Below are 25077 nucleotides of genomic sequence, written 5' to 3'. Positions count from 1 at the left end.
AATTTCCCTTTTCTTTATTTTTAATTTTTATTTTTTACCAACTAAACACATTCTCTGACATGTGCAGGCAGGTGATTGAATTAAGACAACAATAACCTTTGAATGGTGCTCACTGTAGTCATCACTGTCCCAGAAACGGTTGAATAAATAAACAAATAAATAATTGAATACAGGTGGCCCATGGATCGAGTGGTTAGCGCGTCGGCCTCACAGCTCTGGGGTCCTGTTCCTGGTTCAAATCCAGGTCACGTCCCACCTGTGTGGAGTTTGCATGTTCTCCACGGGTCTGCGTGGGTTTCCTCCGGGTACTTCGGTTTCCTCCCACATTCCAAAAACATGCATGATAGGCTAATTGGACACACTAAATTGCCCCTAGGTATGGGAGTGACTGTGCATGGTTGTCCTTTGTCTCCATGTGCCCTGCGATCGGCTGGCCACCGACTCAGGGTGTCCCCCACCTCTGGCCTGGAATCAGCTGGGATAGGCTCCAGCACCCCCATGACCCTATTGAGGATAAAGCGGTTCAGAAAATGAGATGAGATGAGATAAACACATTCTTTGACCTGTGCAGGCAGGTGATTGAATTAAGCCAACAATAACTTTTGAATGGTGCTCACTGTAGTCACCACTGTCCCAGAAAGGGTTGAATAAATAAAAAAACAAATACATAAATAAATAAATACGTGAATGAATGAATGAATGAACGAATAAATAAATAAACAATTAAATGCATAAAAAAATAAATGCATAAATAAATAAATGCATGAATAAATAATTGCATAAATAAATGCATAAATAAATAAATGCATAAATAAATAAATAAATGCATAAATAAATAAATGCATAAATAAATAAATAAATGCATAAATAAATAAATAAATGCATAAATAAATAAGTGAATGAATGAATTAACGAACGAATGAATGAATGAACAAATGAATGAACGAATACAAAATAAAAATAAATAAATAAATGAATCAATGTAAATAAATAAATAAAAGCCAGTTAATTTTGAATTCACTGGGAAATTGTAGAACGATTGAAGTAACTTATAATGAGTGCTTGTCAAATTACGTGTGATGGAAAGGTGGGGCAAAGTTGGAAATGGGATCTATTGAGGAGGAGACCGAGGAGGACTTCGGCGGAGGGGTACACACTACACGTCTGACCTTCTTGCTTTTGACAGCCGTGAGAAAATACCCTCCACAGACTGCTTCGTCTCACCCCCTACTCTGTCCTGGCCTGGATTTCTATTTCGGACCTTCCCCGAACGCATGTGTTTATTCGGCGTCCACTTAAAAGAGAGGTTGTATCAGAGTCTTGAACGCCAACGTGAACTAGTTTTCTCGGCGGAGGTGCGTCCGCTTTGATGATTGGCTCGAGTGGATAAGGGAGGGGGAGACGACGACACTGAATGAGAGCCGCAGTCGCCGTGTGAGGGTGAGACTCAGACGTCTCCCCGTTTTCTTCACGCTCTCAAATTCCACTTTTTGCGGAAGCTTGGGAGCGGTTCCTGACCCAAATCGCCTCCTCCAATTCCTCCCTGGCTGCCCCCTTTCCCCTTTCCTTTCTGCGAGGAGCCTTTTGTTGGAAACCCGTCTCGAAATGGCCCAGATACTTCCCATCCGCTTCCAGGAACATCTGCAGGTAAGACCTGAATCCCGCTCCGTATAGACAGCGAAACTCGTCCGTCCTCTCTTGCGCAGTTCCTCGCCCTTGTGTCTGCACACGGGCGGCACATGTCGCATTTAAATGGGAATGTGAAAGCAGAGCTGCGGGCTGTTGCTCAATATAGCCACAGGGCCTGGATTAGCCGGAGGATGACTTGGACAAAATTGAACACAGTGCGTGTACTAGTCATTTTACCTGCTGCTTCAATTCTAATGGAAAAAAAGTAAGTGTCTCTTCATCCCACGCCCGTGCTGTCCTTTGCAGTATTTTGACACTTTGTACTGCAGTGGAACCTGCCCGGGCTCGGCTCCTTGCAATTTCCACTGATTGGTCCTCAAATCTCTGTGGCTGGCTCTATGTTGGCATGCCCCACAGCAGCAACAACATCTCGAGGAGATGTGGAACCTCCAGGGGTTCCTTCTTGGGAGAGTGACCAAGAAAATAGAAGCCTTGTTGGACTGGAAACGGCATATAGCCTGCCACTATGACATTAACCAGCATTAAAATACAATACAGGACAGGGGTGCCCGTTACGTAGATTGCGATCTACCGGTAGATCGCCAAGGAACCATTGGTCGATCGCCAAGGAACAGTAAACTTTAGCATGAATTGAGAGTGGATTTTCATCCCCATTCCCTGCCGCTCCCATACATGTTGAGAGTCTAACGCGAGGTATATCAACATAAATAATTGCTGAGCTTTGTCACTGGCCTGCAAAAAAAGGTAGATCATGGAAGGGTAACCCCTTGTAAAGTAGATCTTGCAGGAAAAAAAATTGAACACCCCTGGTTTATGATTTGACATTTAATTCCCAAAGTCTAATAACTTTTACCGCACCACATTTAACTTTTTTTAGACGGTTTAAAAATGTTCAGTGAACTCTTTCAGTGCAATTAACCTTGTTTAGACATATAATATGTTCTTTAATACGTCCTGTTCAATTGGATTGGAGGTCTTTTACTCAAATTTGATCATTCAATGGCAATCCTTTAGCTGCCAAGGTTAGGATGCAACTGTGCTCCATCCTTTTTCCTCTGCTCTGAGGCAACAAACTTCCAAGTTTCCCAGGAAACTACATAGTGAGTGTGACTAGTGTACATATATGCCCTTTTGTTGGTCTTGAGGGAAGGCAAAATGGTGGAGGATAATCTAGTGCAGGGGTGTCAAACCGGTCCTCAAAGGGCCGCAGTGGGTGCAGGTTTTAATTTCAACTCAACAAGAGGATACCTTTTGCAGGTGTAATCAGTTAATTAAAGTCAGGTGCTACTTATTTTAGAAGACACCTGATTGGTTAAAATGTCGGCACTGGATCGGTTGGAACAAAGACCAGGATCCACTGCGGCCCTCGGCGGAATCGGTTTGAGACATGTGGTCTAGTGTGTCTGCCTCTCATTTCAGTTCAGAGTTCAACTGGGTTCCAAACCTCCCGTTTAAGCTTGCAAGTTCTCCTTTGGCCTGTGTGATTTTTACACAGGTTCTCCAAAACAGGTTTATTTGACTTTCAAAATTGCCCAAACTGTTCATTTACTTGTATGCTGTCTGTGATTGGCTGTTGACCACCCCTTTTCCACCCATGCGTTTCGTGAATGATAGTAGAGGTGGGGCTCAGCTCATTTGCAATCATGATAAGCATAGAAAATAGAAGGATAGATTCCAATGATATATGATCCCTTTGCTAAAGCTTAGTTTCCTTTTGGAAAGAATTACAGAGCCAAGAATGAATTAAAAAATATTGTAGATATCTTGCTTTTTTTAAATACAAAGTATCTAGCTGTGAATGTGGCCTCAGTGATTGGCGCTTCTGATGTCAACAAAGATGAGCGAATGAAAGAACAATGTCTGTGTGTGTTGAAACTGAGTCCCTGTGTGGACTGTGGGCTTGTTGCAGATATTACACTAGCTCTTCTATGAATGTGCATTCTCTTGCTACTCATGGCAATAAAGCATCAGCCACTATGTCATCCTTGACCGCATTCAAATTCACAATAGATAGTTCGGGTTCTAGTCCGAGCTTCGGCCTTCCTCTGTGGAGTTTGCATGTTCTCCTTTGGCGTGTAGGGGTTTTCTCCGGGTACTCCGGTTTCCTCCCACCTCTCAAAAAGGGATAACCCCACCTACTGCCCACTGTTAGCTTGGATAGCCCCCCCCAACCCACGGAAGATGAATGAATCAGTGTGTAACCCCCTGTCGGATTCGGTGGCTGCTACCCCGCTTGGGCTGGCTCTTGTGTACGCCTCGAGCGTGCCATCCCCTGTTGGCATCATGTAGCTCCCTCCTAGCCAATGGGAGACCAGTAGAGTGTTGGGAGAGCAACACTATCATGACAATTTCAAAATAAAATAGAAGGATGAGCCAAGAGAATGTTTGAATGTTTTAGATTTCCTGTTTAGTGATGTGAATTTATTTCGTATCCAGAGACAACATTTCCCCATTGAAGCCTTTCCTCACCTGTATATTTTGTATGTAGAGACACTTGTCCTCACAATTGTTGTGGGGGGTGCTGGAGCCTATCACAGCCAACTACGGGCACCAGGTGGTGCTCACCCTGAATCAGACAACCAATCATGCACACACTCATACCTAGAGGCAGTTGATGGTGTTCAACCAGCCTACATGCTGTTGTTGGGATGTGTGATGAAACCGGAATACCTGGAGAAAACCCACCCAAGCCTGGGGAGAACATGTGAAATCCAAACAGGAAGGTCTGAACTTTTAATCCCCAAATCATGTTTGAACCCTCGATCTGAAAACTGTGATTCAAGTAGTTACATACAGTGTGTATTCTTATGCCATTCTGCACTTTGTGTCTAAATCTTTCACCCAGCCTGTAAGTTACAAGGTCGCGTCCTTCTTTACTTCTATCCTCTGATTAGGATAACCTAGGGGAGTTCCTCGTTTTTATGTTCTCTGCATATGCCGATTAGTTATTAATTGCCATCTGTCGCCTTAGCACAGCAAATAACTAGAAACTCAGCCAAGCCCAAGTAACAAGTAATCCTTTCCCAGAGTATTGTGCACCTTTCTAGGGGTTTGTGCTTAGAATGTGTATTTGAGTTATTTACTTCAAAAATAATTTATACCAAGCTCCATATTTACTTCCTCATAATACCCCCCCCCAAAAAAAAACAAACTTCTCGTTTTGCTTCACGGCCCATCATGATTTTGTATTTAGAGGCATTCGTAAGTAGAGGTACTGTATTTATAAAGATTCTTTTGTAAGTGCACTAACAGTTCTTTTTTTTAATCGGGAGCCAAGGCTGCTTTCTCGTTATTGGTTGATAATGTTTACTCCATGGTTGGTCAGTATAACTTTTCAGGAACTGTAAAATTCTATATTTTAGCATATATAAGTCACCCCTGAGTATCAGTCCCAGGTAAAATATGAAAAAAGCGTCATTTATAGTCCACAAAATAGGGTATATATTTGCTACAATAAAGTTAGACATGGTCTCAAAAAGTCAACTTTTGGACAATGCTTGGTTTTGTGTTGGAACTTCATTAGCAGTAATCTACTGTGTCTTTCAGTTCATTTCCATACTACGAAAACAAAAGCCTGCAGTCAGAAAAGGCTCAGTGTTCTTCTTTTGACATTCTCACAGAAATGAGACAAAAAATGGCCCTTTAAACAGTCTGGGGTAGAGAATGAGAAACAGACAGACAGTTATCTGCTTGTCTGTGAAGCAACTCTTTCTACCACGATGTCCCAGAGCAGCTCCCCTGATTGGCGACTCGCTGCCGAAAAACTTTGTGACGTATCCCCTCCACCTCCCATCATCGACAGCTTGTTGTTATGGTAACAGAAGGCAGTGAAATGTCCTTTTACTAGAATAAGCACAACCCCCTCACCTTCCTTTCTCTTCCACGCCCCCTTTCTCTGGTCATCACCCCCACTTTTGCCAGTCAAAAGTATAAATGGTGAAAGAGCTAGCAGCCTTCTCTCTTCAATGATGGAGTTGCAACAGTACTTGGCAATGTTGAGGTTATCTGTTCAAATGGCTTACAACTTTGTGTATTCTTGGGCTTGAGAGAAAGCAACAGTAAGAAATCCTATCCTGGCAGTCAGCCACTCCGTGAACAAATTTGGCTCCAGCGGAGTGAAAAATGCTTGGAATTTCAAACTGGGGACTTTGGTCCTCAAGTTAAAGGAATTGTAATCTTTTGGTTCAAGTTCAGGAATTTGAAAAGAAATACAATTTCATTTTTCTGAATAAAAGCCATCATTTACAGGAAGTTGGCAAAGTTGACTGATGTTAAATCTGTCTGAAATATTCGCCCGAGTTTAGGAGTGCATCATTTTCTTTTATGTTTAAACATGATTTCCTCCATTTCCTGATTTGCAAATTTAGATTCTTTGAGCAAACATCTTTGACATGATCATCGCTTATACTGAAAGACTGTTTGCTTTAACCATTTTCTTTTCAGGTCTTGTATATACTGTTATTTCTGTCATTTGGGTGGGGGTTCATGATGGCTACATGGGCCACAAAGCGCTGTGATGTACTACTCGGTGTCTTTTCTTCTTGCTTAAAATTGTGTTGTGTTTTTGTTGAAAAACTGATATCTGAGGAGCCCCATACTTTGTCTTCTTCTTAACCCTAACACAAAAAGGCTACCATACCAAGTAAAGACAATTGACACTTACTGAAATATAATGCCGATAAGAGCCAATCACTAAAAATGGAAATTTGAGATGCGTTAGGGCTGAAATGATTGATCGAATTACTGAAATAATTTGATTCCAAGAGTCAAAGCAGATTTTGTCTACTTCACAAGAACAGTCACCCTTGAGTCAAGTGTGATTGGATACAGCTCTGGCCAGGAAGCGAATAGAATCGGTGGTTTGAAAAGTAGATAGATGGGTCGGTACGATGCAGAAAAGCAGTGATTGTGTGCAACTATAGATCACTATGGCTATCAAACAGTTGATAGCATCTGTGAAAAGCCTTGCTGACATGACAGTCAACTGAGGTTAATGTGGCTTTGCTCCTGGCTTTCTTTGCACGAAACAGTCCTGTGGCTTCAGACCGCCCGTGTCAATTTGAGCACCACCCAAACCAACTGCTGGCCTTGCGGCTGCAAAACTCCGCTTTGCCCTAACTGCACTGGTGGAACCGAGTCCATGTGTCAATCCATTGAATGTGATATACAGAATAGGTCAACAAATTGCATCAAGATTTGCTTCTCAGGATGTGGCGGAAATGTTGATTTCATCATACTCCTGTATAACAAGACACGCCTGTGAACTGCGACGTTAAAGAGCGTCTGTGTCCAGTCCAGTCACCTAACTCAATCCCAGATGTGTGGAAATTCATTCATACACCAATTTGCACTTCAAATGGCGCCAGTGAGCACTCACACATGAAATCGCCCCTCAAATTATTTTCTATTCACAAATCAAACAATGAAACAAAAAGAAATGCCCGGAATCTCAACATTTTTTGGTCTTACTAATGTACTTAGCTGAGCACAACTGTGAAAACCAACTACTCACTACACTTCTAATTCCTTACGGTTTAAGTTCCCCAGTATTTTTAGTGTTTTAGCTCGGAACCACTGGATTTGTGAGTTGGGACCATTTTCTTTCTGGTACTATTCCTTCTGATATGTTTTGTTTCATCAGCTCTTATGTTTAATATCTTTCGCAGTAGATCGCGTCGGAAGCGCATCCACCCAATCTGTCCGGTGACTCATCACATACGGTTAATGTTGTGTCATCTCTTAAATGATTGTAATATTAAGTGCTGAGGTTTGGTAAACGCAGCTGCTGAAGTGGGAAGTTCCAACATGTGTATGCATGTGTGAGGGTGGGTCACTTGCAACTGGCTGCTGGAGCTGAGCTGTGAATTTTTTTGGGGGGGAGTTTGGAGGATGTGGAGGGTGGTGGTGAGTCATTCCTTCCACCTAAAACTGTTTGGTTACCAAAGAACTGTTCTTAATGGAATTTAACACCCTGAATTCTTTTCTTCTCACTGGTCCCCTTGAAAGTAGCCATTCATCATTCTTACCAGCACCTCATGCTGTTCTTTTCATCCGCTATCTTTATTGCCTCCCTGGTCCTCCCGCAGATAGTTTTGGCAATCAAAGTGAGATGCAGCATATGGCTGAAATCCTCCCTCAGGTCTTCTTCTTGGCTTTTCAATGCGCCTTGTACTTGTGCTCCCGCAATGCACAATAAGTACTCCTCAATTATGCTGTATGACGGATTAATATTCTTCCATACATCAATCGCGTTCTGACCCTGAGAGTTGAGAACACAGTATTTTTTTGACAAATCCACACGTGTCTGTTATTTTTGATTTGTTAACATGGATATTTACTTATATATTTTTTATATTTGTTCATTCAGCATGCTTGTGCTGTACCAAATATTTTTATGTTTAAAATATTTTTTTAAATAAGGAAAAATGCTTTAGCAGTTACTTAACCATTTACTGTATTTTCCGCACTGTAAGGTGCACTTTATTAGATTAGAACTTTATTTCATCCCGTATTTGGGAAATATCATGGTTGCAGTAGCAAGACAGACACAAGACATTGTAGACCTAGGTAAAAAAATATCTTAAAAAAAAACTTGTCTTACATTTCTTAAAATTTGTTTAATATATAAGGCGCACCAGATTATAAGACACAGTAGTTGTAATGGTGGAGGTGGTAGTGGTAGTAGTAGTACGGCGTTGTGTTATACATCCACTAGTTGGCGCTATAGTAATAGTAGTAATAGTTAATTGTCGTTAGATGTGTTCTACATCAACTAGATGGAGCTGTGCTGAAGAGATTTCATACATGATTAACCAATATTGATCCATATATAAGGCACATCAGTTTATAAGGCACAGAAAATTGAAAGTCTTTTAATTGCACCTTATAATGCGGAAAATATGGGATACACAAATATGACATTTTCGAGTTGTAATCACAATAGCGTGGCAGAGAGATGCAATATCTTTGCTCATGGCTATTGTACTGTCGCAATCTAATCACGCGTCCTGCCAGACAAACATATTTTTGGCACCCGGGAGAAACTCTGATCACACTGAGAAAAGGGGAGACCATGAAGACTACATACAGAAAGGCAGGAGCGAACCCTCGACCTGATAACAGCATGCATATTGAGCCAGCAATTAAATATGCTTTGTAAGTGTTTGTACTTAAAGCATGACCTAAACGGATGCTTTTCTCTTTTAGTTGCAGAACCTGGGCGTGAACCCTGCCAACATTGGCTTCAGCTATCTGACCATGGAATCGGACAAGTTCATCTGCATCAGGGAAAAAGTGGGCGACCAGAACCAGGTTGTCATCGTGGACATGTCTGACCCCACCAACCTAATTCGACGTCCTATTTCAGCTGACAGCGCTATCATGAATCCCACCAGCAAGGTCATCGCCCTGAAAGGTAAGCTTCACTGATTTCCTTTAGATGTGACGGGCTGAGAAAAAATACTTCTGGAACTCTGTCTTCAAACCAAAAACAAGATATATTTTTTTATTTTTTTTATTAGTCCAAATCACTACACGTTACTCACAAAATTTATTTAGGTTTTGTTGACACAGATCAATCTGCGCGCATTGACGTAGGAAGGCCAGTCATGCCACGACTAATGCTGTCATTTTCTAATGTCATTAATGTCTGGGACTAAATCGAGTTTGACACTGAGTGCATTCAGTTTAGTATGTCGGTTGTACGACCGACATTGGTTGTGCAAATTGATTATGTGCCACACAGCGCAAACACGAGCACTAATCTGAATGATTTGCTTACAATGCTTCTCCTTCTCTGAGCATACTATGTTTTCGTTTACCTTCTCCCTTTCATCTGTTTGCTCCTTCTAACCTGACTGATTTTTTTTTTTTTTTTGCTTTCTCTCCCTGGCTTTCTGTCATTTCTCAGATGGTAAGTTGCTATTTGTCTCCCTGCCCGCCTGGCGCTCTGTTGTGACGATACAGTAGGCTCCCGCATTAAAGCTTCCAAAATACCTTTCTTTACTTCAGAGAGCTTAAGTGTTTTGGCTTTCTATCAATCAATAGGCAGTCAACTGTTTAAGAATCACATACAAATCCACCCATCTGCACTGTACATTGCCTCAACTTAGACTGCTGGAACTAATCATTTTTGGGAACTCGACTTGTGCTAGCAAGAATGGTTCTGTTCCGCTCGTGGGACTTTGTGCTATGCAATTATCAGATGTAGTCTAGACTTGGACCAGTGCCAGAATACTAGTGAATTATACATGACTTTACCTGTATTGTGGGTCAAATCACTTTCAAATGGAATTTGTTGGGATATCCCATTCATTACATAACTACAGTTCCTAAACAGTAAACAATTGTAAATTTACCTTTCTTCATCGTTCTTTAAACTTGCATGATTAACAAAAATAAATCATGAAAATGAATCATGTACTTTTTTAAATGTTAAAAAATTGTAGCTGCTGCCTGATTAGTAACACTCTTCCTGCCCACAGCTGCTAAGACGCTGCAGATCTTTAACATTGAGATGAAAAGCAAGATGAAGGCTCACTCTATGACGGACGAGGTCATGTTTTGGAAGTGGATATCGGTAAATACTGTTGCCTTGGTGACGGACACAGCTGTCTATCACTGGAGCATGGAGGGGGATTCCCAACCAAACAAAGTATTCGATCGGCACGCCAGTCTGGCTGGATGTCAAATTATTAACTACAGAACCGACGAACAACAGAAGTGGCTGCTGTTGATTGGGATTTCTGCACAGGTACCAACTTTATTATGATTTATCATTCAGAAAAGTCTGTTGACAAAAAAGCAGCGTTGTCCAACCTGCAATCTTAATCAAATTTTCTTCCTTTCCCAGTTGTAATTTTAACTTAAATTGTGTTATATTATATTACTTAACTTTATTCATCCCGTACTCGGGGAAATTCTCTTCATATATGTGAAAATGAACACAGGTGGCTAAAATACACACTTTGTAAGTCTGTTACGTAAATGCTACGACAGAATGCAAAATGTCTTATACCATCGACCAAAACTAGCATTGACCTTGCAGTAATTTGAACATAAGCACGAATGACATGGACCTATTATAATTCCTTGTCCTCTTGGTGATTTTGTTCTAGTTTTAGATTATGACAAGGGGCGGATAATCTTTTTTTAGGTGATAGTAGTGAAACGTGTGGCGTAGGGTGTGTAATTCGTTAGAGACTAATTTAATTAGACACAAAGAAGGGTTATCCCATATTTTGCTTTGACCTGGACTGAACCTTTGCTCTCACCTTACAAGGACAATATCGGGTTATGTATCATTTGTAGATGATATACAGCCATACATCTCGGGATATGACTTTTTTCCCCCCGTATCGCCCAGCCCTAAGTACCGCTTATAGCCTTTGCCTTTCTTGGAAACGGGCATGAAGGAATTTGCTTTAATGATACGACTTAACGTCCTTGAAGGAAAAGGCAGATAAGTTAAGGGGCAAGCGAATGAAAAATATGGTCATATTGCTTGGCTTTAGGTAGCCGGAAGTAAGTGAGCTACACAAACAAAGTTTAGCCAGAAGTCTTATACCTCATTGCAGGAATAGTAAAGGTATATGATATTGAGTTGTAGGCGTTTTCTTTTTAGACTTTTGTTATTCAAACCCACCTCGATTTTTTTTTTTTTTTTCTCTACAGATTATTGGCATTTCTTTTGGGGGGAAAGATTTTTGGGGACGAATGTTCAGAGTTATGCGTCTAGTCGAGGAATGTATTAAGTCCATAAATGAAGGCCCATGTGATGCAGCAATTTTTCAGACTATATTGATGCTTTTATCTGTTTGTTTTTTGCAGCAAAACCGGGTGGTTGGGGCTATGCAGCTGTATTCCGTGGAAAGAAAAGTGTCACAGCCTATCGAAGGTCACGCTGCTGCATTTGGGGAGTTCAAAGTTGAAGGAAACGCCAGTTCGTCCACACTTTTCTGCTTTGCTGTGAGATCACAGTCGGGTGGGAAGGTGAGAATCTCGACATTGTGCAAAGAATTGTTATGGGTTAATCCTCCACATAAAGAACATACCACTGTTCGTAATGTTGTAATCGGGCAGATTTTTTTGCAGTGGTTTCCGTACATTTGTGGTCTTATTTTTTTGAATATGTTGAAAATTCATCCAGCTTCACATCATTGAAGTGGGTCAGCCAGCTGCAGGAAACCAGCCATTTACAAAGAAAGCAGTGGATGTGTTTTTCCCTCCAGAGGCCCAGACTGACTTTCCTGTAGCCATGCAGGTATGTCAAGGACCCCCTGCAATTCAGAAAGTAGGCTTTGGGTGATCTGAAAGTATTTTTTTTTCATTTCCCACAGATTGGAAGTAAACACGGTGTCATATATTTAATCACCAAGTACGGTTACATTCACCTCTACGACCTGGAGTCAGGAGTGTGCATTTACATGAACAGAATCAGCGCTGAAACCATTTTTGTCACCTCACCTCATGAATCCAGCTCAGGAATCATTGGAGTCAACAAAAAGGGACAGGTCCGAGGAAAACGAGCTTATGTTCACAAAACGCATTCGGCGACGATGTGTTCACTGATTCCATTTTTTTCCTTCTAGGTCTTGTCAGTCTGTGTTGAAGAAGAAAACATTGTCAACTACGCGACTAATGTCCTTCAGAATTCAGACCTTGCTCTAAGAATGGCCGTGAGGTCCAACCTTGCCGGTGCTGAGGAACTTTTTGCCAGGAAGTTCAACACACTGTTTGCCCAGGGAAGTTATTCGGAGGCTGCAAAGGTTGCTTCGTCGGCACCAAAGGTCGGGCAATGCTTTGTGTCAGACTGCTGTTTCTAATTGAAAATCTTCACTCTTAAATTTCATGCTAATGAATTGTAAAAAAAAAAAACGTTTTTTCTTCTGTCTTTCCCCATAACTGTTCTTTAATTCAACGCCTCAATCAGGGCGTTCTACGAACTACCGAGACCATCCGCAAGTTTCAGAGTGTCCCGGCCCAACCAGGCCAGGCATCTCCACTGTTGCAGTACTTTGGTATTCTGTTGGACCTGGGTCAACTAAACAAATTCGAATCCTTGGAGTTGTGCAGGCCAGTCCTGCAGCAAGGCCGCAAGCAACTGCTGGAGAAGTGGCTAAAAGAGGACAAGGTAAGACTTGACTTGCACAAAGGTTTTTTTTTAATCTAATAAAATAAAATATCTGCAACTCTTCTTTTCTGCATCCTGCCACGCGAAGGTGCCCTGGTAGTTTGTAGTGTCTTAAATTTAGTCCTACATGTCTGTTTTGTAGCTGGAGTGCTCAGAGGAGCTGGGGGATCTGGTGAAAGCTTCTGACCCAACCCTCGCTCTTAGCGTTTACCTCAGAGCTAATGTTCCCAACAAGGTCATCCAGTGCTTTGCCGAGACTGGGCAGTTCCAAAAGATTGTCTTATATGCCAAAAAGGTAAAGAATTTACCACCTCTGTTGTCTGGAATTTTGCAAATTACACTGTGGCTAATACTATTTGAAATCAATCACCCTAACTCTGTTTTTCATTCAATATTTGAATTGTAATTTGAAACTCGCAGGTTGGCTACACCCCTGATTGGATCCTCTTGCTGAGGAATGTGATGCGTGTCAATCCGGACCAGGGACTGCAATTTGCCCAGATGCTGGTCCAGGATGAAGAACCGCTGGCCAACATCAACCAGGTAACATCATCTCATCATCCATGCAAATAGTTTTCACCCATTAAAATTCTTGGGGGAAAAAACATTCTTTTATCTGGTTTTCTGCTCCATAGCAATGACTGATAAGTAATCAACTGAAATAAATTGCAAAAGCCTTGATTAGCTCAGTTTACAGATCAATGCTATATTTTCAAATGGAAAAAAAAAATACATTTACAATATTTAGCATAATCAACTCTCTGATGATGTCAAATTTAGCATATTGTATAGGTTGTGGGAAACAACACAAATCATACCTCCAAAAATAAAATTTGATTTTGAATGTTTTATTTGAGTCAGTTTGTTCATCGGAAGGTGAAAAAAATTCCATTTGAGGGGCTATTTTAAAGAATATTTTCAAGCATTCCTTTAGCTGTTTTTTTGTGGATTTGGTATTTATACAAGCAAATTATTCTCAGAAACGGCATGTTTTGGTGATTTGGATTATTTAAAATTTGTAGAGTGGAACATAAAATGTCCTCCAAATCTGGAATGGCCCTCCTGCCTTTTTGGGAGCACATCTGCACAATTTTCTTCACCCACCCTCAGTGTAGCCTTTGTGGGAGCACCCATGTATATTATTCCAGATGTGGCAGTTATTCAAAGAATTCACTGACTCAGTAAAATACGTTTTTCACCCAGCCCTAGTTCCTAACATAGTGTGTGGTATATCTGGTTACAGTTTCTAACTAACGTTGCTTTCGGATTGTAGATTGTGGATGTGTTCATGGAAGGCAGCCTGATCCAGCAGTGCACATCCTTCCTGTTGGATGCCTTAAAAAACAACCGGCCAGCTGAAGGACACTTACAGACACGTCTCCTTGAGATGAACCTCATCCACGCTCCACAGGTTATCTATCAGTCAGACACTACACTTTAATGCTTGGTCACCTGTTCTACAATGTGTGGGATAACCTTTGCCTTCTTAGGTGGCAGATGCCATCTTGGGGAACCAGATGTTCACACACTACGATCGTGCCCATGTTGCTCAGCTGTGTGAGAAGGCGGGCCTTCTGCAGAGAGCTCTGGAGCACTACACTGACCCTTACGATATCAAGCGAGCTGTGGTGCACACACATCTGCTCAACCCTGAGGTGCTACTTCTGAAGTGTTTTTTGGCTTCCTTTTTTTTAGATGATGTGTGGAGTTATCCAATGGTATTTTTCTGATTTTCCTTACAGTGGCTTCTAAACTTCTTTGGCGCTTTGTCCGTCGAGGACTCGTTGGAGTGTTTAAGAGCCATGCTGTCAGCTAACATCAGACAGAACCTGCAACTCTGTGTCCAGGTAGCGTCCAAATATCATGAGCAGCTGGGGACTCAGGCTCTTATGGAACTCTTTGAGTCCTTCAAGAGTTACGAGGGTAGGTTTCCCAGAATCGTCCGCGTATCTGCATCCACAGCCAGAGCTTCCCAGGTCATAATTTCCGCCTCTCTTTTCATTCAAGGCTTGTTTTACTTCCTCGGTTCGATTGTGAATTTCAGCCAAGAGCCTGACGTTCACTTCAAGTACATCCAGGCAGCTTGCAAGACTGGACAGATCAAAGAAGTTGAGAGGATCTGCAGAGAGAGCAATTGTTACGATGCGGAAAGGGTTAAGAATTTCCTCAAGGTGAAACATTACTTTTATTTTATTACTCTATCTCGCAACAATAAATGTCATGTATTATTCAAAAAGGAACTCCATGTTTAATCCAATGCTAGGAAGCCAAGTTGACAGACCAGCTTCCTCTCATTATTGTCTGTGACCGCTTTGACTTTGTCCACGACTTGGTACTGTACCTCTACCGCAACACTCTACAGAAATACATTGAAATCTATGTGCAAAAAGTAAGGCACTCACACACAGTCCAAGCCAGTCCCAGGCTGCAAAAGTTCCGCGATTTCTGACATCATATGTTTTTTAGGTTAACCCGAGTCGATTACCAGTAGTGATAGGGGGCCTGCTGGATGTGGACTGTGCGGAAGATGTCATTAAGAACTTGATCATGGTGGTCAGAGGGCAGTTTTCCACTGATGAGCTTGTGGATGAAGTGGAGAAAAGAAACAGGTCAGAAATCAGCACCTATGGTTGTATAGTAGTAAAAGTACACTTTGCTAGAACAATGAATGAACAAGAGGAACACTGAGAAAGCATTACACACGGCCTCTGACTTCTGTAGGTTTCGCCTACTGGCAGAGGCAATGACAAAACTCACACCACTGCCATCATGTGGTGAATCAGCAAACTTTTTTTCTTTTCCTCCCTCATTTAGATTAAAACTCCTGTTGCCATGGTTGGAGTCACGCATCCAGGAAGGCTGTGAGGAACCAGCCACCCACAACGCTATGGCCAAGATTTATATCGACAGCAACAACACACCTGAACGCTTCCTAAAAGAGAACACTTTCTATGACAGTGCTGTGGTGGGGCGGTACTGTGAGAAACGGGACCCTCACTTGGCCTGTGTGGCTTATGAGAGAGGACAGTGTGACATGGACCTCATCAAGGTAACGATCGTAAAAATACAATGCAACACATACAAACTCATTTAGTTTGATTCTAGTGTCTTATCGAACTGAAAATTGTGGGAAATATGTTTCATCTGTATGTCTTTTGTTTTTCTAGGTCTGCAATGAGAATTCTTTATTTAAGAGTGAGGCCCGATATTTGGTTCGACGCAAAGATCCAGATCTTTGGGCCAATGTATTGGAAGAGAACAATCCTTACAGGAGGCCACTCATTGATCAGGTTATTTTCTTTCACTTATTTGAAGTGATGCAGTTAGGAGAGCTCACCTGACTATTAGCCCCACTGCCCAAAATTCACCAAATTTAAGAAAAAAATGTATATCTAAGATGTACCAAACTATAGAACACAAGTTTTCCTTAATATGAAATTCGCTTCTCTTTTCCAATTAACTTGAGTTATTTTTGGTGTATGAAGATTTAGTCGTCTTGTCTTGTACAATTCCCCTCCGCTCTAAAACACACTTGACTATGGAAAACTAGTTGTTAGAGACTGCTAAGCAATTTGTGACCCACCACTTCAGGCTGTCCCCCGCCTGGTGCCCATAATTAGCTGGGATAGGCTCCAGCACCCTCCCCAACTCTTGTGAGGATAAGTGGTAGGGAAAATGAATGAAACGAGACGATGAACGCACTCCAATTGGCAATATCACCATTAGATTAGATTAGATGACTTTATTCATCCCGTATTCGGGAAATTTCATTGTCACAGTAGCAAGAGGGTGAGAATACAGACACAGGAAAATACATTTTAGACATAAATAGATAGGTAATAAATAAGTATACATACATACACATAGCTGTACATGTATACACACGGTTGGTCTTAACATTCAGCCATGATACTTTGCTTGTTGTGATCATTTCAGGTGGTACAAACTGCATTATCAGAGACCCAGGACCCTGAGGAGGTGTCTGTCACTGTCAAGGCATTCATGACTGCCGACCTACCCAATGAGTTGATTGAACTCCTAGAAAAGATTGTCCTCGATAACAATGTTTTTAGTGAACACAGGTAGAGATGACTTCATGGTCACCTTAAACCATCATTATTTTATGAATTATCTCTTAATCGTGTGCGTTTCCCCAGAAACCTTCAGAACCTGCTGATTTTGACTGCCATCAAGGCGGACCGCACGCGTGTGATGGAGTACGTCAATAAATTGGACAACTACGACGCCCCGGATATTGCAAATATTGCCATCAGCAATGAACTCTTCGAGGAGGCTTTTGCCATTTTCAAGAAGTTTGATGTCAACACGTCCGCCATCCAGGTCCTACACAAATTTAATATTAAAAATGCTTTCGTGCTTCGTTGAAAAATTTCCTGACATTGTTGTCAGCTTTAAAATTAAGCATCTCTATCAATACGTCCTTGTATCTGATCTTTCGTTGCCTTTGGTTGACTATTTCCCCCTCACATTTATGTATGTTTGATGAACCCTTCTCTTTTCTCTTAGGTGTTAATCGAACAAATAGGAAACTTAGATAGGGCCTATGAGTTTGCTGAGCGGTGCGACGAGCCTGCGGTATGGAGCCAGTTGGCCCGGGCTCAGCTGCAAAGAGACCTGGTCAAGGAGGCCATTGACTCGTATATCAAAGCAGTGGACCCCTCAGCCTATATGGAGGTGGTCAATGCAGCCAGCAAAAACAGTAAGACTTTTAATGTCAGAGCAACTCAGCAGCTATTCAGCATCTCTTAATGACACTGGCTAACAAAAAAGTTCTTGTATTGATGCAAACCTTTGTCATTTTGGTTGCTTTTTTTTCCTGAAAGCTCTTTTTTTTAAGATTTAAATGTTTTTGTTCAATGCAAAATTATTGACGCTGGCACTTACAAAATAGCCCAAAGGGAACGGTAGGTAATAATGGTAATTAACAATGAAAAGGACTGAAAAGTTAAATTGGTTTTGGGTGTAAATATGGAATAGTACTAATAAAAGAATATCACAAATGCCGATTGCATAAAACACGAAGCATATAGAATAGCCGATTCGGAATCAGCAGCCAAAAAAGTACTACCCTAATGAAGTAGTACTACTAATTCTCCTTAAAAGATGAAACCAAACCTTTTTTTTTTTTAAACCTAGAATTACATTGATTTACAGGCAAATTCACATTTTAATTGGAAATACAAAAATATAACCTTGTCAGGATACTTTGATTTACTGGGTAGTACAGTTTAAAAAAATGTTGGCCAGTGTAAGAGTTTGTTTTTAATACACTTTGAACGTTGCTTTGCAGACACCTGGGAAGACTTGGTCAAATTCCTCCAGATGGCTCGGAAGAAAGCACGGGAATCATACGTGGAAACGGAGTTGATCTTTGCTTTGGCTAAGACAAACCGTCTCGCTGAGTTGGAGGAGTTTGTTAGTGGCCCCAACAACGCTCACATCCAGCAGGTAGGATTACTAATTGTACAAAGGTCACAGTCACCATAACTAGCAAAGTATTTGAATATCCGCAGGTTGGAGACAGATGTTACGAAGAAGAAATGTACGAGGCCGCTAAGCTCTTGTACAACAACGTGTCAAACTTCGCTCGGCTCGCATCCACGCTTGTACGCCTGGGAGAGTACCAGGCCGCTGTGGACAGCGCCAGGAAAGCCAACAGCACACGTACTTGGAAGGAGGTAACTAACACACCCGGAAACAAACCACTTTCAGATCTAACACACTTACCATTTTCATGGTTTGCCTCCAGGTTTGTTTCGCATGCGTGGATGGCGAGGAATTCCGTTTGGGGCAAATCTGCGGCCTCCACATTGTCATCCACGCCGACGAGCTGGAAGACCTGATCAGTTACTACCAGAACCGTGGCTACTTTGAGGAGCTGATCGCTATGCTAGAGGCGGCGCTAGGCCTGGAGCGGGCACATATGGGCATGTTCACTGAGTTGGCCATTCTTTACTCCAAGTTCAAGCCTCAGAAGATGAGGGAGCACTTGGAGCTCTTCTGGTCCAGAGTCAACATTCCAAAGGTGGGAATGTGAACACTGCCACTCAGATCGCTAGAATTCACATGTTAATCCCAAATTACGGTAATCGCAACATTGTGCAACAGATTAATCTATCAAAGTCAACTTTGGTTAACCGATTCACCATAAATGACTAGACTGGATCCCAGTCAAAATGGATTGGACGTCTAGTCTTGTCAGTGGCAGAGACATGGAGTTATTTTTAAGAAAAATATTAAAGCCATTAGAACAGTGAGGGGGGTCTTTGATGCTGTGATAAATGTATAAACAGATCATTTTCATTCTCTCTCTGCTCACCAGGTCCTGCGTGCAGCAGAACAGTCACACTTATGGGGAGAACTGGTTTTCCTTTTTGATAAGTACGAGGAGTACGACAATGCCATCCTCACCATGATGTCTCATCCTACTGACGCATGGAAAGAAGGCTCTTTCAAAGACATTATTGCCAAGGTAAACTCTAGAGTGGTTACATTGACCGATTCTTTGTCTTGAATGTCAACAAAAACATCTTTTTTTTAGGTAGCCAATGTGGAGCTGTACTACAAATCTCTTTCCTTCTATTTGGAGTACAACCCTCTTCTACTCAACGACCTGTTGACTATTTTGTCTCCCCGCTTGGATCATAATAGAGCTGTCAACTATTTCACCAAGGTAATCAACACGGATCACGCATAATTATTATTATCGGCTGGCATTGACTGCTAGGGTCGTCCAATCCGTTTGAACTGAGAATTTTCTGCCACTCTTCCCAGTTTAAATAGTTTAGACTTCTATCGCCGTCATCTGCTGCCAGCAAATCTCTAAAAAAGCTCTTGTTTTTGTGCAATGTTTCTTTCTTTCTCACGCCCAACCAGGTGAAGCAATTGAAGTTAGTCAAGCCATATCTGAGGTCCGTCCAGAATCACAATAACAAGTTCATTAACGAGGCCCTTAACAATCTGTTGACAGAAGAAGAGGACTACCAGGTCTTAGATGCCTTCTCTATTTCAACGCAATAAAATTACCACACCAATTTGTGCGCAGTTATAACGAGAATTGCATTTTCTCCATCTGTCTACAGGGTCTGAGGGCATCCATTGACGCCTATGACAATTTTGACACCATCGGCCTTGCCCAGAGGTTAGAAAAACACCCGTTGATTGAGTTCCGACGCATCGCTGCTTATCTATACAAGGGCAACAACCGCTGGAGACAAAGTGTGGAGCTCTGCAAGAAGGACAAACTCTACAAGGTGAGACAAGGGGAACATGTTTTGAGGAAATTTTAAAGTATTCCAGAGTAATTTGCACGCCTTTGCCAGGACGCAATGCTTTTTGCCGCCGAGTCGAAAGATGCGGAGCTCGCAGAGACCTTGCTGCAGTGGTTCCTCGAGGAGGGGAAGAAGGAGTGCTTTGCCGCCTGCCTCTTCGCCTCTTACGACCTGTTGCACCCCGATGTGGTGTTGGAGCTGGCCTGGAGGCACGACATCATTGACTTTGCCATGCCCTACTTCATCCAGGTCATAAGGGAGAACCTCACTAAGGTTAGTACTTAATTCACGTCTATTCATTGTCTGCAAACTGCCATCTAGATCATTTTCACATAAAAATCCAGGTACCGAATGTCCTCTACGGGTGCACCGATACCAATTTTCTGGCTGATCACTGATTATTGAAATACCTGGACTGCTGGTTGTCATTTTTGCAGGCCCTGCTCTGTTTTTTCCCATCGGTACTGTTTTTTGTTGTAGAAGACTGAATAATAACTGTGAACCAAGTGTGGTTTTCTCTCTTAAAAATATACAAAAAGTGAAAAACCTTTCTTTCCAAATTAATAAATTATAACTTATTTCACAAAATAACACTTTTTCCCATTTACAAAAATAACTTTTTTAAGGAATTGAATCACCAAGTTGTCTTGAGAAGAAAACAGGAGTTTTTTTTTTACCTGTTTGTATGGCAATGTTGCGTAAAAAGAAGACTCCATGCATTGTTTAGCTGTTTGCTTTCACTTCCTCACAGCAGTGTTCATTTATGTATAGAATTTTATAATATTCATGAGTAATTTGGATTTGGAAATAATATGGAAAAAATACAACATCATTGAAATGATTTGTGTAACAAACGAGTAGGAATTCCAATCCACATGAATGAAGAAATTCAGCCAAATGTGAGCATTCATTCAATAGGTTTTATCCTACTGAATTCACTCACAGAGAAAGACAAAAATGAGGGCATCAATTATGACAGTGTCGATGTGGAATGCTAATATAATATTGCAATCCTTCCCACAGTAACGTAGCCAAGAGTGGCACAAAGTACAATTGTAAAGAATGTATTGGGATTGTGAAAGTATGAAAAGACCTAAGAAATGCTTTTATATTTGCCCATATTAATTACCGCGACTGTGTGCGACCTAATGCTAGCACAAATGATTCCAAACACGATTCGTTGGATAAGATCGCCCATACTGTTAGGCTTCATTGACCCCCAAAATTAATTTAAAAAAAACAGCCAAACCAATCGATTGGTGCACCTTTAGTATCTTCTGAAAAAAGCTTCAAACTGTAGACCCGACGTGGTCACCACTTTGGGTTTCTTTCTTCCAGGTTGATGAATTTGCGGCGAAGGTGACGGTCTCTGGCCCACTTTATTATATATTTTATGTGTCCTGTCTGGTCTTGTTGTAACTGCTGTTTAATCGTTTTGGCCTGTGATAGTATAGTAGTAACATAGCATTAACTATAAAACTAGCCATGATAGTCAATGTGTTGGCTTTTGTTCCAGTTCAGTCACAAATCAAACAAATTGACAATTGCAAAAATGCACCAATATTTATAGCGCAAAATTCTTTTGAGTATTGATATTACAGAGGAGATTGGGTGTCTTTCACTATCAATGACAGCCAATGACTTGCAAGAGAACGTGTATATAGGTAAGTACTTCTGTGGCTTTGAAGTAACTGCATGCATGTGCAGTATATTTTTTTGTTGACGTGTGGAACTGAAGCCTTCACATTGTTCTTTAGCTGTTCAGGAGCAGAATTAGACTGTTTTGGCCTAACAATTTACACTCACTTTTTAACCCCTGGGATGCTGCTAAGTGTGTACAAGTGTTTGCTATAATTTACACTAAAATGGGAAGAATGAGAGTGATACTTGGTGTTTTGGAAAATGTCAGACGCTGGATGCATTTTATTATAGTTCTAACCCCAGTTTAAAACAAAAACTTGTGTGCTGGGTTAAACGCTAACTCCAAATGGTGTGTAGTTCCATCATGTTGTTTATTTTTTTTATAAATGCCAATTTTCAGATGCCAATTCTGCCTTTTTCAAAGATGATAATGCTCAACTTCAGTTGTCAGTGTGGTACTAATGAATATTAGTTTTATTATTAAGGATGCAGATTGCTGTGCATTTGGACTGTATGTTGTGCAATTTTTTTTAAAAAATATTTTCCTATTTAGTTGTTCTCTTTAAATACATACATGGTTGTATTTAAGGGGCTAGCAAACTGATTATGGCTTTGTGGTGCCCACAGGTGGACAAACTGGAGACTGCTGAAAGCCAGAGGGAGAGTGAAGAGGTGGTGACGGAAAGTCAGCCCATGGTGTTCGGTAAGTGTAGCAGTTTATCAATCTTGATCCTTATGCATATACTGCTGTCAAATTCTACAAATCTTTTGTAGATTTAGTACGACACCACTTTTTACCAAACTACTAAATACACATTTTTGTATCAAAACTATAAACGCCGAAAAAGGTTGTTTTTTCCCCCAGCAATTTACATGAAAAAAAAAAAACGATTTTGGCTCACCATATTAACTTACATGACGATTCATTTGGAAACGCAGCGTCATGTTCTATATAAGTTTTGCATTTTGCACTTTGTCAAAACCTTCAATTATTTTGAAAGGGAATTACTGTCCTCATTTGATTTCCAACGACACATTTGCATTCTCACCAGTTCTTGCAAGCGGTGTCGTGTTAGTTATGTCCACAAACAAAAACGGGAGTAATAGTTATTCGCTGTTTTTGTGTTTCATTTATTTGCACGAAATAACTATTGAAAAATGGAAACCCATTTGAAAAGCATTGGAAAATTAGATAACATTGAGCTTTATTTTTGTACGCGTCACTGGTAAAGCCCTTTAGGAAGGGTCACAAAATGAAAATTCTCTTTACCTACTATAAAATATGATTTTTGACGGCCACTGTCCAAGCTATTTGAACTCTGAGTCACAATATCACCGACCAAAAATCTCTTGTTCGTGCTGTATAAATGAAACTGAGTTGAATTGTGTTTGCATGTTCAGGCCAGCAGCTGATGCTGACCGGCTCTGCTGCTCCGGTGACACCCCAGCCTGGGTATCCTGGCTACAGCTACCCTGCCAACGCCGCGGGTTACCCCACTCAGCCCACCTACGGCTTCCCCATGTAGAGGACCCAACCGTCCTCTCGTCCCCGCCACTCGGACTTGGTAGCTCAACCTCACTGAAGCAAGCTGCTCTGAGTCTCTGAACTGAAACCTCACCTGCAACCAGGCGTCGCACTGCTTCAACTAAAACTGCAATCCACCCCACCCCCCGTCCTTACGCCACACCCGATCCTCGTTATAACGACCTTTCTCCTGTCCATATCCACTCCCTGTTTGGACAAGACAGTTCATTGAACTGCAGAGCATGACCTCAGCCGCCCCGTTTCTGTTGCATTCAGATTTCTATCCAGTTCATTTTTGGTTTTGCACATGATGACAATTGTGTTGGCTTTTTTTTTTTGCAAAGTATCACTCTCCAGCCTTGTGTGCAGCGAGGGGCAAGAAATTGGCTCAATTTTTTCATGTTAAATCCCACAATGTTCACGCACTTTTACCGTACTGTTTCTTAATTTCCCCTCCTCTCATGCAAATTGCTCTCAATTCAAGCACATGCTGTTAACGTACTGCGACCAGTTTCTGTGTGCACTTAGCCTCAAAGCAACCGTGACACACTTGACAAAATTTCCATCCATTTATCTGCAAATCACTTTCCTGAGTTACAGCTATTTGTATTCTGATCCATTGGTATTTCGCCCTTAATTAAGTTTCATGAGCAAAGAAAAAAGAAACAAAGTTTATAAATAAATGCTGAGTGCTGCAGTCTGTGCATGTGCTGCCAACCTATAATGCTGCCAGCAGAGTCAAATTTTCATGTTTCGCTCAATTATGTCAAGTATTAATATGTCCAATTGAAGTTTTTCAAGAGACTAATAGATTAGTTGCAGTTGGACAGATGAGGAGCAGAAAAAGGAACATTGCTGGTGTCCTGGTGCCAGTCAGGTCAATACAATAATAATAATCATTGTACTGAAAGCAATGTATAATTTAAGATATAATGATATACTAATCAAAGAGTATTATATATAAATATATATATTATAAAAAAAAAACGTATGTATTGTCTATATTCTGTTATCGTAGTCTGAAAAGCATAATTTTGTAAGAAAAATGGCAAAATGCAAAAAGACCAGTTATTAAATGCTTTTGTGGCAATATGGTGGTTTTCAATAAATTGCTATCTAGTAATTCTATCTACTATTGTGGACTCCCAGTGGGCAGGCCATAGCTAAAAAAAAAAAATCACTCAATGCTGCCCTCTGCTGGCGGTTTCCTAGGGAATTCCATGTACGTACTACTATAAAGGTTTTCCTACAGTGCACAAACTATCGTATAAGGAAGGGTGGCCAGTCTGTTTTCCATGTCTCCCTCCACCAACACACCTGAATCCAATCATCGAGATCGCTATGAAGCTTCTGGACAGCTTGCTGATGAGTTGATCATTTGATTCAGGTGTGGTAGAGGAGGCAGATATGGGAAACAGACTGGCGAGGGGCTCTCGAGGACCGGACTTGGTCACCCCTGGTATAAGGTGTCCCAAAAGGCACGTCCATTTGTTTACATTTATTTTATTTATTAGTACTAATGTTTTTTTTTCATTTTCATACACAGGTTTATTTTAATTTGACTTATGGTTGTAAGTTATTGCATACAACCTCAAAGTAACAAATATTAACGGAACAGGAAGTTGCAAAGCGAATCACAATGATAGCAAAATAAAGGTCCAAATTCATTAAATCCAACATTTTATCCTGATATGAGATTAGAGGACGAGAGTATCCCACGCCTATTTAGAACTTGTTTCTCCACGTTAATTTTAATGCAAACTGGATAATTAAAAGGGATTTTTTTGCTTTACAGTCCCAGTCACAGAGTCCGCCGTGTTTGTAAAGGGCGTGGCCAC

At 41.2% G+C, this 25077-nt stretch overlaps 1 protein-coding gene across 1 annotated transcript; it reads left to right on the top strand.

The window, feature by feature from the left end:
* Positions 1-1364: 1364 nt before the first annotated feature.
* Positions 1365-24329, top strand: cltcl1 (clathrin, heavy chain-like 1). Its single transcript, XM_077600517.1, has 31 exons — positions 1365-1647; positions 8857-9064; positions 10134-10402; positions 11479-11640; positions 11798-11911; positions 11988-12161; positions 12240-12437; positions 12581-12781; positions 12924-13076; positions 13202-13324; positions 14055-14192; positions 14272-14436; positions 14524-14704; positions 14789-14952; positions 15045-15170; positions 15248-15390; positions 15596-15830; positions 15949-16071; positions 16718-16863; positions 16939-17122; positions 17309-17501; positions 18093-18250; positions 18316-18480; positions 18552-18827; positions 19125-19274; positions 19344-19475; positions 19679-19789; positions 19885-20055; positions 20125-20346; positions 22342-22417; positions 23116-24329. The coding sequence occupies exons 1-31, from the start codon at positions 1606-1608 to the stop codon at positions 23238-23240; spliced, it is 5028 nt and encodes a 1675-aa protein (XP_077456643.1). The 5' UTR covers positions 1365-1605; the 3' UTR covers positions 23241-24329.
* Positions 24330-25077: the final 748 nt, after the last annotated feature.

The sequence above is a fragment of the Stigmatopora argus genome, chromosome 5 (genome assembly GCF_051989625.1).
Source record: "Stigmatopora argus isolate UIUO_Sarg chromosome 5, RoL_Sarg_1.0, whole genome shotgun sequence".
In the NCBI taxonomy this organism is placed as follows: domain Eukaryota; kingdom Metazoa; phylum Chordata; class Actinopteri; order Syngnathiformes; family Syngnathidae; genus Stigmatopora; species Stigmatopora argus.
The sequence above is the reverse complement of the archived record's forward strand: the minus strand, read 5'-3'. Positions and strand labels throughout refer to the sequence as shown.